This window comes from Nannobrachium achirus, assembly GCF_963921795.1.
Source record: "Nannobrachium achirus genome assembly, chromosome: 10".
Taxonomy (NCBI): Eukaryota; Metazoa; Chordata; class Actinopteri; order Myctophiformes; family Myctophidae; genus Nannobrachium; species Nannobrachium achirus.
This window is the reverse complement of record NC_137819.1, coordinates 47904218-47918460: the sequence shown is the minus strand read 5'-3', so window position 1 is coordinate 47918460 and position 14243 is coordinate 47904218. Positions and strand designations below refer to the sequence as shown.

At 44.0% G+C, this 14243-nt stretch overlaps 1 protein-coding gene across 1 annotated transcript in view; it reads left to right on the top strand.

The window, feature by feature from the left end:
* Positions 1-14115, top strand: part of casd1 (CAS1 domain containing 1) — a 35443-nt gene extending 21328 nt beyond the window's left edge. The window contains exons 17-18 of the mRNA XM_080734472.1: positions 9713-9805; positions 11654-14115. Coding sequence (XP_080590598.1) covers positions 9713-9805; positions 11654-11923 — 363 coding nt within the window. The 3' untranslated portion in view covers positions 11924-14115. The remainder of the gene's footprint in view (positions 1-9712; positions 9806-11653) is intronic.
* The last annotated feature ends 128 nt before the right edge of the window (positions 14116-14243 follow it).

Below are 14243 nucleotides of genomic sequence, written 5' to 3'. Positions count from 1 at the left end.
ATAAACTGTACGTTATTTAAACTGTGAGCCGTTTATAGATAATATGCAGTGTTGCCCTGGGCATTGTTGTAGGCTGTCTGCATTAACATATGAACTGAACGAGTATGCATGCATCAAGTTATCAATGATTTAACTCCATGATAGGGACTTAGGTGTGAAGTCATTAAAATATCGTACCCTAAACAAATCACCTTCATTGATGAACTGCTTCTTCCTGTCATCTGATCAGTGTCCACACATGGGATTAATTCGAATTGCATTTTAATATCAAATGAAACTAACAGAGCAAAAAACTATGTGCTGAACCAATGCGAGTCTTTGAGAATTACAGTTAGTATCTTCACCAATAATGAGCACATTTCTAGAGACACGGTAACACATTCATTGTACTAAATGACAAGAAAGCATAGATTCAGAAAGATATGGTAACCAGTGAAATACCAAGTTACCTCAGTAATTTCTTCAAAGTTAAAGATATTACATAACAGCAGCAAACTGTGGCTGACCCAGCAACGACTTAACACACATTTTCTGCATTTTGAGTGGATTTCACACCAGCATGAACTTAACACAGCATGTGTCAAAGAGCAGCACAATGATACATTGCATGCACAGAAAAAGACACCAAAAAGTGTGATAAATCTTTATTTTCCAGAATCGTTTTAAAATGGGCTGCATTATATGTTCAATCATGAATGTAGACCCATCTCATAAGACTGCTGTCTGCATTATGACACAATCCACGTCACAATAATTTCCCACAGCACACCGAAAGGATCCTCATGGCTGAGTTCGCAGGTAACCCAGTGACAACAGTCATAGTGGTGTACTCGCCCACTAACACGGCAACACCTGAGGATGTTGAGAAGTTCTATGAGGACCTCACAACAGCAGTCCGAGGTGTCCCAGCGCACAACTTCCTGGCAATCCTTGGCGACTTCAACGCCAGGATCGGACAGGAGGATGCACCATTCCCATACCATGAGTCTACCAACCGCAACGGCGCATACCTCACAGCCCTTCTCATGGAACACCAGCTCCTGGCAGCGAACACCATGTTCAGGAAGAGAACAGGGAAGAGATGGACCTTCCGAGACCGAGCCACAAGGCCTGGGGAGCTACCCAGGCTATATCAGTTGGACTATATCCTAGTGAGGCAAAAGTGGAGGAATTCCATCCTGAACGCTGAGCCATACAGCACGTTCAGCTCTGTAGGCTCTGATCACCGTGTGGTCTCCATGAGGGTGCGACTGAGCCTCAGGGTCCCCAAGCCAAGCCCCAAGATTCGGCATGACTGGAAGGCACTCACGACCAATCCGGGCCTCCAAACCAGGTACACGGAGGAAGTCAGGAAGCGCTTTCGGCAGCTGGATAGGGGAGGAGAGCCCAGCCGTGAATATGGGAGATTCATCACAGCGAATGAGGAGGCGACCAGACTGTGCGTGCCAGTGCTGAACAGAGTAAGAGCACCACCACGGTCCAGACACCCGAAGGTTGTAGCAGCACGAGGCAGGATGGAGGAAGCACGACTCAACTTTGAGCGTGAACCAACAGAGGAGGGTCGCGAGACACTGAACGAAGCCAAACAGTCTCTCTTCAGCACCTACGACACCATCAAAGGGGAGGAAGTGATGGAAAGTGTGCGAAGAGTGCAGGCAGCGCAAGGTGAAAGGCAATACGGGGAGGCCTGGAAGGTAATAAATGAGATGACAGGGCGGAAGAGGGCCAAGGAGGGCCAGGTGGAGGGACACAGCCCAGAGGAGAGGGTGGCAACATGGTTCGACCACTTCCAGAGGCTCCTGGGAACATCAGTGGAAGAGGGAGAGGAGGAAAATATACCGACAGTCCTCCAGGGCCTGAACATCGACGACGGACCCTTCACAACCAGCGAGCTCGCCAGGGCAAAATCCACCCTGAGAGAGGGAAAAAGTGCTGGGCCTGATGGCATACCCCCAGAGGTCTTGAAGAACTGCGACCTAGACAACCTCATCCTAGACTTTTGCAACAATGCTCTACAGCACAACAAGCAACCTGAAATATGGTCTCTGTCTAACATCATCCCGGTGCCTAAAGCCGGAGACCTCTCAAAGCCAGACAACTACAGAGGCATCAGCCTGACATGTATCACTGCTAAGGTCTTCAACCGAATGATACTGAACAGGATACGGCATGCCATCGACCCTCACCTGAGAGAGAACCAAAATGGTTTTCGAGAGGAGAGAACAACCGTAGCACAGATCCTGGCATTAAGGAGATTAATAGAGGAGGTGAAAAAGGACAACCTAGCAGCTGTACTGTGCTTCATTGACTTCAAAAAAGCTTTTGATTCTATCCACAGAAGCAAGATGGTGAAGATCCTTGAGGCCTACAATGTCCCTCCCAACATTCTCCGGGCTATCGAGACCATGTACGCAAAAACAAGGGCCAAAGTGGTGACCCCGGATGGCAGCAGTGAGGTGTTTGACATCCGAGCTGGTGTAATGCAAGGAGACACCCTAGCCCCCTACCTCTTCATCATAGTTCTAGATTACGCGCTCAGGAAAGCCATAGGGGGACGAGAACAAGAGCTTGGCTTCACGCTAACACCAAGGAGGTCAAGGCGGCATCCCGCAGTAGTTCTGACAGACCTGGACTATGCGGACGACATCAGCCTGCTCTCCGACAGCATGGAACAAGCACAAGAACTCCTGAACAGGGTGGAGATAGAGTGTGCCAAAGTTGGTCTCAGGCTAAATGCTAAGAAAACTGAGGTTATCACCTATAACCTACCTGATCACTCACCTCTGACAACAACAGAAGGAGCTGTGTTGAAGGAAGTCAAGGACTTCAAGTACCTGGGTGCATGGGTCGACTCAACTGAGAAAGACCTTAAAGTAAGGAAGGCACTCGCGTGGAGGGCCCTGAACGGCATGAACAGTGTATGGAACTCTAACCTCCCCCGCCAAATCAAACTTAGCTTCTTCTTTGCAACGGTGGAGTCTGTTCTCCTCTATGGCAGTGAATGCTGGACCCTGAAGCCAACCCTGCAGAAGTCTCTAGACGGGTGCTACACTAGAATGTTGCGTGCAGTACTCAACATCAACAGGAGTGCACATGTTACCAACAGGAGCCTGTATGAGGGAATACCAAAGGTAAGCGAGAAAATTGCCACCAGAAGAATGAGACTAGCAGGACACTGCCAAAGACACCAGGAGCTTCCAGCCAGCAAATTGGTACTGTGGGAGCCAACACATGGGCACCGGTCGCGAGGACGTCCCACAAAAACATACGTGGACGTACTCAAGGAAGACGTAGGGACACAGAACACCAATGAGCTGGCCAGATGTATGGAGAACCGAGATGACTGGAAACAACGATGGAGGGCTCGTCTGAGGACGACCTAGATAGATAATTTCCCAGATCTTGTGGTTTGTGTCCCAGCCAGGCTCCTGCAGCTCTGCAACCCACGTCAAGTAGTCTGTAACACATATCATCACATAACAATGAAGCATTTGTATAACGCTTTGCTAAGTACTCAAAGCGCTCTTCGATGGATCATTCATTCATGTATATCCAATTAAGTTTGTATAATTTAATCTCGGGTGTTCTGTTCTGTATTATTATTTAGGCTCTGTAGATTATTTAGAGCCAAAACTGTGATCATAACCTTTAATACTCACTACATGCTAAATACTGTACTACCACGCCAGGACAAGTAGACAGAATGGCATCCGAGCCTGAATCTAACTGTACCAGCACATCAACTTGAAGATCGAGATAAAACAATTAACCTAAACCTTTAATGTTTGACTGTGCAGTAAATCATATAGCACTGAACAGGGTCGTAGTATTATATAGTATGTAGATGGAGCACTATGACAAGACGAACGTAATCTAAACACATTAACAGCTGTCTTAAGGTTAGATCTTTTCAAGAGAAAATGAACAAATCACAAACCGTTGCTAACACTAACTTTGGCAACGTGACTGCAGAGATATGAACAGAAATTAATGATACGCGATGAGACAATGTGTAGCATTGCAATGATCGTGAGCCATTATAGCTATATTAAAGATCGGGGCATATTGATTGGCCACTGCTTAATATATCTTAACCATTTGCAGCTGTAAATATTCACACTAAATGTGCATCCTTAAAACAGCCTGCTGCCATCAATCTTGTCTCTTGTCTATGATCGCCACGAACGTTATAATGATCCATGTTAATGCGTCGTCAACACGGCTCATTCTATAGTCTGCGTTCATTGTAAATGTTCATGAGTATATCAAACAATTGAGCATCATCACGAAACAAATATTACCTTCACAGGAGATGTCGTTGTGTTGTGTGTTAGCTGCTATGGTTAGCTGTGATCAGAGCGTCCACGACGGGTATTTCCTGCTTCTTCCATCAAGGAACGTGATTGGCCGAAACAGCTGAGCCGTATAAGGAACACACGCTTTGATTGGTTTATACTTCGGTTGCCAGGTATCGTGTTGCCACATTTTTAATAAGTAGTGAAATTATTTATTAAGTTTTCTTATTGTGAAGTTCGCTTTCAGATTGGAAACATGTGATACTGTGTTCACAAATAATTTATCTACACAATACTAAAAAAATTAGCCTGTTTTATGAAGGGGATCAACCAAAACCTTAACTAAAGTAGATAGAGGGGAAAGTCCGTGTGGCTAGAGAGGGAGGGCTGTGTCACACACACACACACACACACACACAAAAATAGCTAATAGTTAGCTCACAACTTTCCACTTTTCTCTTTCACCTCAATCGCAGTAACATCCGTATACACCACGTCATCGCATCACCAATACGTTTTATTTTTTATTTTTTTCAAAACCTTTTTTTCCAAAAAAAAAATTCTCAAAAAATTTTTTTTTTCTCATTTTTTTTTTCTTCTCAAAAAACCTTTTTTTTCTCAAAAAACTTTTTTTTCTCAAAAAACCTTTTTTTTTCTCAATTTTTTCTCTTCTCAAAAAACTTTTTTTTTTCTCAAAAAACTTTTTTTTACTGAAAAAACTTTTTTTTCTCAAAAAACTTTTTTTTCTCAAAAAAAACATATTTGGCCATTACACACACCACACTGCCGCAAAAATAGTATAAAACAATACATCAGATCGTGGCCACCCTGTACCTCAGGGGTTTGTTTTCGACGAATATCTACTCCTATAGACGCAACGCGACAACCTAGAGGGGAGGCCGGCGTAGCCGGCCGACCTTCTAGTGCCTATACAATTCGGCATAACAGCTGTTCCTCTGCCCGATCTGTCAGCATTCTTGGCTTCATGTGCTTCTGGGTTGCTTGGCAACGTGAATGTGCACAAGCGTTATTGCGACCGTCAGGTCGCACTTACTATCAAAACCTCCACAGTCAGTCAGTCAGTCAGTCAGTCACACTATTGCCCTGCTCATATCTCCGCAACCGTTGCCCCGATCCATGCCAAATTTTGCACACACACTCCTTGCCTGCCAAACTACAACCTCCAAGGACCCCCGGAGCTCCAGGTCCCTGGGGGACCCCCAGATGTAAAGAATGACCAAATGTGCAAAAATGACCACCCCAACGGGGCTTCTCACGGGGAATTCCCGGGGACCACCGACTCCTGGTGCTCCAGAACGGATGCCAAAGTCGTGGCGCCCCCAGTGGAGGACCCCCTCCACTCGGGCTAGGAGCGTCCGGGAGAGCCGGGGCCGGTACCTATTCGTCCGCCAAGGCAACGCGGAGACCCCACCCCTCATTTCTCACATGGCCCTCTTCTAGCGCCACCATGAGGCCGATTCTTGCAAAACACATTTTTGGACACTGCTCCTACAGATTTTGCCCTAACATCACACAAATCGGTACACACTATGTCTACACTCATGTCATCAACATGGATCTGTCCCATATAGCGCCACCATCAGGCGGATTTTTTCAAACACATTTTTGGACACTGCTCCTACAGATTTTGCCCTAAAATCACGCAAATCGGTACACAGTATGTCTACACTCATCTCATCAATATGGATGTCCCATATAGCGCCACCATCAGGCAGATTTTTTGAACCACATTTTTGGACACTGCTCCTACACATTTTGCCCTAAAATCACGCTGCGACCTGGCGGTCGCTTATCTCCCGATTAGGGAGTCTTACTGGTATAAAGGTATGCAATGTGCCATGACGTGGCATGGCGTTGCAGTGTTGATTAATTTGGCCTTTAAAAGGCAGGTCTCGATGGGATCTGAACCATTCCCTTCATCCAGGCGCAAATAGAAGAAATAATCTTTTCCACTATGCAGGTGTAATTACATCATTCTGATCAACAGAATAAAACACAAAGTCAAGCGTGGGAGCGGTTTTCACCGCTCAAAAAGGACACCACGTCAGAATGATGATGGATGATAAGAGGACATGGAGAGCCTGTCTGGCTGTGCTGTGCATTCTTTCCGTGGTGGTACACAGCCAGAGAGCAGAACCCACTCAACAACAACATCTAGAGTCCATATTCCACCAGTACGGTGAGAATGGTAGCATGTCTCTGGCAAGTCTGGAACGTCTATTGCACAGTGCTGATCTGGACCGCATCAGGACAGTCATGGTTCAACGCTACGAGCAGCCTGGCCAAGAGAGTAGCGATCCTTATTGTGGCCATCACCATCCGGATCAACATGGCAACAACACTGACCACGACCACCACGACCACGATCACAACGAACACGACCAAGATCACAACGACCACGGCAAACACGACCCCCCAAGAGACGTCACCACAGCATGGGTAGGTGGTCTTGTGTCCGTCACAGTGATCAGTCTTGCATCTCTGCTTGGGGTATTCCTCATCCCTCTGATGGATCGCACCTTCTTCAAGTTCCTTCTTAGCTTTCTAGTTGCCTTAGCAGTGGGCACGCTCTGTGGAGACGCTTTCCTTCACCTCATCCCCCATTCCCAAAGTGGTCACCACCAACATCTTGACGGGGTGTGGAAGGGTCTGACGGTATTGGCAGGAATCAACTCCATGTTGCTCATGGAACACTTGCTGACTCTGGGAAAGATGTACTATCACAAGAACCACAACAACAATGACCCCTCAGCGACCTGCCACAGAACGGGCATCGGTGAAGAGGGGCAGGGGATGCATGCTCTGCCCCACCCGCTGCCGGTGTCAGTAGACATTGCCGCGATTCCCAATTCTGCCTACACGGGGGATGACTGTGAGAACAAGTGTCACAAATACAACCACATCCTAAACCACCGCCACCAGCCACACAGGCATCACTACTCCCAGGAGCACATCCAACAGGCTGGGATCGCCACACTGGCCTGGATGGTTCTCATGGGAGACGGCCTGCACAACTTCAGTGATGGCCTGGCAATAGGCGCTGCGTTTAGTGAAGGCTTGGCAAGTGGTCTCAGTACCTCTCTAGCTGTCTTCTGCCATGAACTGCCTCATGAACTGGGTGACTTTGCGGTGCTGTTGAAGGCGGGTATGAATGCTCGTCAGGCTATCATCTACAATCTTTTGTCGGCCATGCTTGCCTACGTGGGCTTGGTGATTGGCATTGGTATTGGACACTACTATGAGAACATAATCGTATGGATCTTTCCTTTCACAGCTGGACTTTTTCTCTATGTGGCCTTGGTGGACATGCTACCAGATATAATACATAATGATGTTGGGGACCAAGGCTTCAGTCAGAGTGGCTTCTGTTTGCTGCAGAATGGTGGCATATTGCTGGGTTTCTGCATCATGCTGATTATCGCCATCTTTGAACCAAAAATACAACTGAAGCTGGGCTAATAATAATTAACAAAAGTGAGCGCTAGCTGTTAATGACTGTCCCGTAACTGAAAGGTCAAACATCCTGTCTGTTTATAACTAGAGGAGGAAGTGCTGCATGAATCTCACTCAACATCTCTGGAAATAGAGGTCCAAGAAGTTCTTGTTTAAAATCACCCAGTACTAATGAAAACAAGCTAGGTCAAATAAAAGATTTTAAATCACAGAGTACTGATGAAAACAATCAAGGAAAAAACTACGGCACTCTGTCTTCAGGAAACAAACATGATATAGAATTGTCCGGTAGCAATAATCTGCTTGATGACACACTCCCATTGGAATGCATGATATGCAATTTTTTAACCCAGCCCCTGGAGACTATCAGCGTTTTTTTCTTTTCTCCTCTTTTTTTCATCAGAGGGCGCTATAGCAACTACAGAGTAGCGACTAGCGAGCACCAATAAATTAAACGTGGCAAAGCAATAATCCACAATAAGGTATCAGAACACACACAAAAAAAATGCATTCTTTAAGAAACTGGAAAATACATATTTATTTTTCTAATTGTTGTGGGCTCGCTGAAAGCAACCACACGTATGTTATCTTCATTATTTATCTATCAGTCAAGTTCTCCTCGACACTACTACAAAGGCAGGGCCCTTAGCCAATGAGGTGCAGCCAAAGGGTAGATCTTTGTGCCCATACATGGTGTTACATGCGAGCCCACACTGTTTCGTAGGAACAGTATTTCTAGTTTTTGAGCGGTGGTAGACCGCTCCTATACGTGGCTGTGCGTGTGTCTGTAGCCTTTTTCCTCAGCGTTTTGCCATGTGTGTACGTTGCATCATGTTTGTCTAATGATGTCATATGTCGTATGTCTGTGACCTTTTTCCTCAGTGTTTTGCCTTAGCAAAACCTGTGTGTGTAGCATAGCCTGTACATCCTAGACTCAAATCCTAGTTATGCAAGCACGACCACCGCTCACTTCACATTGGTTGTGATTTCTTTTATATATATATTTCTGCAATGACAGCTACAGTATGAATCTGACCAGTGACAACAACCACAGGGGAAGTTACCAACAGGCTTTTGAAGCCACGACGTCTTGTGGTCCTAGAGTGGGAAGTTGGGGCATTTTTTTTTCTTTCTTTTCAGGGATCACTAAAATGCTCCACTTCCGTTTGTTGATGTTGCGGAACTGGATTGATCCTGTCAAAGTGTGTTTTGCAATTTATCTAATCCCCTACTGATTCATTCATTGTCTCCACCAGGCCGAAGGCAGAGGCAGAGATTATGTTTTCGCCTGTGTGTGTGTGTGTGTGTGTGTGTGTGTGTGTGTGTGTGTGTGTGTGTGTGTGTGTGTGTGTGTGTGTGTGTGTGTGTGTGTGTGTGTGTGTGTGTGTGTGTGTGTGTGTGTGTGTGTGTGTGTGTGTGTGTGTGTGTACTATCTTGCAAACTATTGCACTGTTTAGCATAAAAAAAGAAATAGAAAATAATTCCTGTATAACAGAGCTGTATAAGATTCTTGCTCTACATACCCCATGGGAATTCCAATGTATAGCCCCATTTCCACTGTAGGGACAACACTAGAACTAGAACCAGAACTTTCCAGAACCAAGAACTTTCAAGAACCTGTGAAGTTCCGGGACCAAGTTCTGCTTACGTTTCCATATAACCAGAACTAACCGGGAAGGTCCCAAAAAAAAGACCAGCAGCGCTGCTGGCCCCTCCCATAGGTTCGCAGAACTAAAGTTTAGTTCTACCTCAGGAGCAGGTCCTAAAAAAGGTTCCAGGAACATTGTCTGGAACCGGGCCGTATGCAATGGAAACAAAACCAGAACCAAAAAAATAGGTTCAGGTTCCTGAAAGTTCTGGTTCCACCGTGCATTGGAAAAGGGGCTTTTGTCTCACTGCATGTTCTGACTGTGGAAATAACTTTTGCTTTCTCTCCTGCACAGATCTTGGCCTTCATTCTAATCAGGAACATTCCCGGCTATGCTCGCTCTTTATATAGCTCATTCTTTGCATGGTTCGGAAAGATCTCCTTGGAGGTAAGATGGTGCTGGCGGCACAGGAATCAACATCCTCACATGATAACTTTGCATTGATGTTGTGAGATATTAGTCCCTTTGTCATTTGTTTTGTGTAACGGATGATGCACAATGTGTGTATTACGTTGCATGCTTCCATAAACACACACACACACACACACACACACACACACACACACACACACACACACACACACAGTCACACAGTCACACAGTCACACACACACTACACTCATTCAATAAATCACTGCTACTTAATCCCAGCACACCCTCAATTTCCTGTCTATTCATTCTCCAGTCCCTTGTATAAACAAATCTCCTGCTGGACAATACTCATAAATTCACATCACTATAGTATGTCTGTCTGGAGTCTGGACATCATTTGATAGCTCTTTATATAGTCTCTAAACGTAATCTCATTATCATGTAATTCAACGACATTACCTCCATGTTATATGTTCACTTACTGAATGAGTGTCGTTCAAAGAAATGCAAAGTCAATTATTCTGTTGATTTTGGTATTAAGAATACGATTTGGTAGACAAGTATAACTCGTGTCAATTGAAAGGCAGGAAAAAAAATCACCAATTTTAGAAATATATTGAACTCTCTATAAGTGGCCATTAGGTGCTTTAAGTAAACTAAAATAATAGCATTACATTTTTGCAAGAGCAACACAAAATGTTTCTGGCTTCACCTTCACGAATGTAATCACTTAATAGTCGGGGATCCACATGCCCTAAAGCTCAAGGAATAGGGTTGAACCTGTGATGTTCTGCCGCACTTTTTATTTCTGTTTTATCTATTAGTTTGGTCATTAAGGTCCACAGAATGAGAGGCCTGCTCTGCCGGAAACATCGCGAAAAAAAGTTATGGCCGTTTGTATATTCACTGTCCCATTGACTCCACTACACAGGAAAGGAAATATATAATAAAAAATAAAACTTCTGCTTTAAGTAGCATGTGAGGGGTCAAAATGGAGAGTTTTCATGATTGTGAATCCATTGCAAGCATTTGTTTTGCACAAAAAACATTCCTTGGGCAAGAAAACTAACCAACAAAAGTGTCAAAAGTGATGACTCATCACTTTTCACAGTCATCACAGTGATGAGTCATCACTTTTGACACTTTTGTTGGTTTGTTTTCTAGCCCAAGGAATGTTTTTTGTGCAAAACAAATGCTTGCAATGGATTCAGAATCATGAAAACCTTCCATTTTGACCCCTCACGTGCTACTTAAAGCAGATTTTTTTTCTTGTTTATAATATATTTCCTTTCCTGTGTAGTGTAGTCAATGGGACAGTGAATATACAAATGGCCATAACTTTTTTTCGCGATGTTTCCGGCAGAGCAGGCCTCTCATTCTGTGGACCTTAGTGACCAAACTAATAGATAAAACAGAAATAAAAAGTGCGGCAGAACATCACAGGTCCCCTCCCATTTTGAGGGACTGGATCCCCGACTATAACCTAAGGCACTCAGTGACCACTAATTATATAATAACAACAATGCATTATAACAAGTATTACTATAATATAATATAATTATGCACTATGATCCTTGCAAAGAAAAATATTATAAAATATTATAATGGCCAGGAGCCAGGTTATTATGTGTTATGATTGTTATGAAGCATTATGATTATTTATTCAATATAATAAATATAATTATACTGAGTATGTTTATAATTCATTATGGGATGCATAGCAAGTTTTGTCAACCACTGCTGCAGGACTCTACACGAGAACTCATTCAGTCACTCGTCATCTGTCTCCCATCTCTCTCTCTCTCTCTCTCTCTCTCTCTCTCTCTCTCTCTCTCTCCTTTTCTTTCTTTCTCCCCCCCCCAGCTGTTTATTTGCCAGTACCACATTTGGCTGGCGGCGGACACCAAAGGAATCCTGGTCCTTATCCCTGGGCACCCCTCGCTCAACATCCTCGTCAGCACCTTCATCTTTGTCTGTGTGGCCCATGAGATCTCCCTCATCACCAACGACCTGGCCCAGGTAGTCATCCCCAAAGACAACGCGGCCCTGCTGAAACGACTGGTGGGAATGGGCGTCTGCAGCCTGGTCCTCCTGCTGCTGACCAGAGGGAACCAGCCTACGCCTGGTGCCTGAAGGCAGGGCTCCCCGCCTGGGGTAGAGCAAGCTGGCCGGACGTTAAAGACGTATAGGTCCAAGCTGGGAGCAGGCCTGGTTTTGTAAGGGCTGTCGGAGGCCACGGGACACTGTCCCAGTTATGTTTGGTGACAACACGGAGGCCCCCCCCCCCCCCCACCAAGGGAGGACATGAAACGCCACCTTTCGGCCATGTTGGAGCCGAGCATCGACTCTGCAATCGATTGCTGAGGTATAAAAAGTCGTACACTGAAGAAGAGGAGCCCGCTCCAGATGTGGGCTCGTTCCTTTAGGAGAATAGTGTAAAACAGGAGGGGGGGGGGGATACTCTAGAGCAGTGGTAACCAACCTTTTCAAGCCCTTGAGTACTTTATATTTCAGTGTGTAAGGCAAGATCTACCACTACAATATGTTAAAAAACAAACAAAAAAAACAACATGACACCATGAGTAAGACGACATAATTCCGTTTTCAATTCTGACGGGCTCAATCTATTTGCATACATCCACACAAAGTCTAGTAGTTTAAATATGAATAAACACATTTATTTTTTTTATTTTTTTTGAAATTACCGGTAGACACTTTTTAGGTTACTTTTTTAAAACAAGTTAAAACACAGGGAAATTAAATAAATTGCTATTACAGATATCTAATCTTCAATGCACAATATTGACTAACTCATCAATTAATATTCACGTTTAGGTATCGTTTTCGATTGATTGATTGATTTAGTTTTTATTGACATTTGCCAGAAAGCATACACATGACCATATATTTGTACATCTTTGACAGATGTGATGACAGATTATCTGTCATCAATTAAGGCCTGTCCGTGTTCGTTCGCAATTTACAAACTCATTCGGTGTAATGCTTCTCAGAAGTCGCGAGTGACGTCATTTTGTAGTCGAACCAGACCTTTTGACCGAAAAGTTCGGTTTCGGTCTGGAGTATGGACAGGCCTTTAATGATGGATATTTTTTCCGAGGGTTTGTTAAAGTGGTGTCATGATATAATACACAATATTGGGCTCACGATATCGATATAATAGTATTAATTTTCCATCAACATTGGCCATCATCTTCAGTTTAAAAGTGCTTTATTTTTTAAAACACAAAGTGAATAATGCATAACTATAAATTTCATTAGCCTCATTGTCATATTCTTGTCGTCTGGACATCTGGTTATCACTGCTCTAAAGGGTTACAGTAGATAGACTTTAGGAAGGGGTAGGGAGAGTGGATAAAAAAAAAAAAAAGAAACAAAACAGAGGTCCTCATTTCAAGTCTGATGACCTCACGCTTGCCGTGTGAATTTTTGCAGCACTGCTTCTGCTTCACCTGCTCAAATATTGAGTTCCTTTCAAACACATACTTCCTGTCATTATGTCACTCCCATCAGTCTGCTCAAAGGCCATTCTGAGAGGAAGCTCTCTTATGCCCTCCGTCCGCATGAGGGTAGCAGTCAAAGGCGTGTTCCACTAACTCAGATTATTACTTTTTATTTTATTTTATTGACCCTCAGTTTTACACTCCATCACAGTTTACGCACACAAGTGCTCAATCTACAGTTTACGTAATTGAAGTGTGTAGTCATATTGCTGAATTGTTCAGTAACGCCACATCCATGTACAAATGCCACTTGATTTGCTCTTTACAGTATTTTTTTAATATAGTGTTAAAACATCTAATTTAGAAAAATATGGACCATCAAGTGAAGGTGATCAAATACATGGAGTGCAATTGATAACATTCTTGGAATATCCTGTAACTGATTTTTCCCCCCCTTTTATCTCTCTCTCTCTCTCTCTCTCTCTCTCTCTCTCTCTGTGATTTTTAGAACAAAAGAACATTTGCCTTGTGCTAAAGGGTGCTTTGACCACCTATTGTAGCTCAGAAAATATGTGATATGTACAGTATTTAATGATTTAAATTAAGCTTATATATTTTATACAGAATTGCTTTCTTTTTCTTTCTTTTCTTTTTCTTTCTTTACTATTTTTCATACAGTACGTACGCCAACAACTGCTGTTTGTGAAGGACATTAGGTAGGAATTTCTGTATCCTTCCCCATCACACATGACCTTTCTGGTAGACATCAGAGACGCTTTTGAGAGGCAGTTGCCCTGTTGTCAGGCTATCCTACTCGGGATACTGTGTGTGTGTGTGTGTGTGTGTGTGTGTGTGTGTGTGTGTGTGTGTGTGTGTGTGTGTGTGTGTGTGTGTGTGTGTGTGTGTGTGTGTGTGTGTGTGTGTGTGTGTGTGTGTGTGTGTGTGTGTGTGTGTGTGTGTGTGTGTGGAGAACTAGTAATGTTTTATTTTGT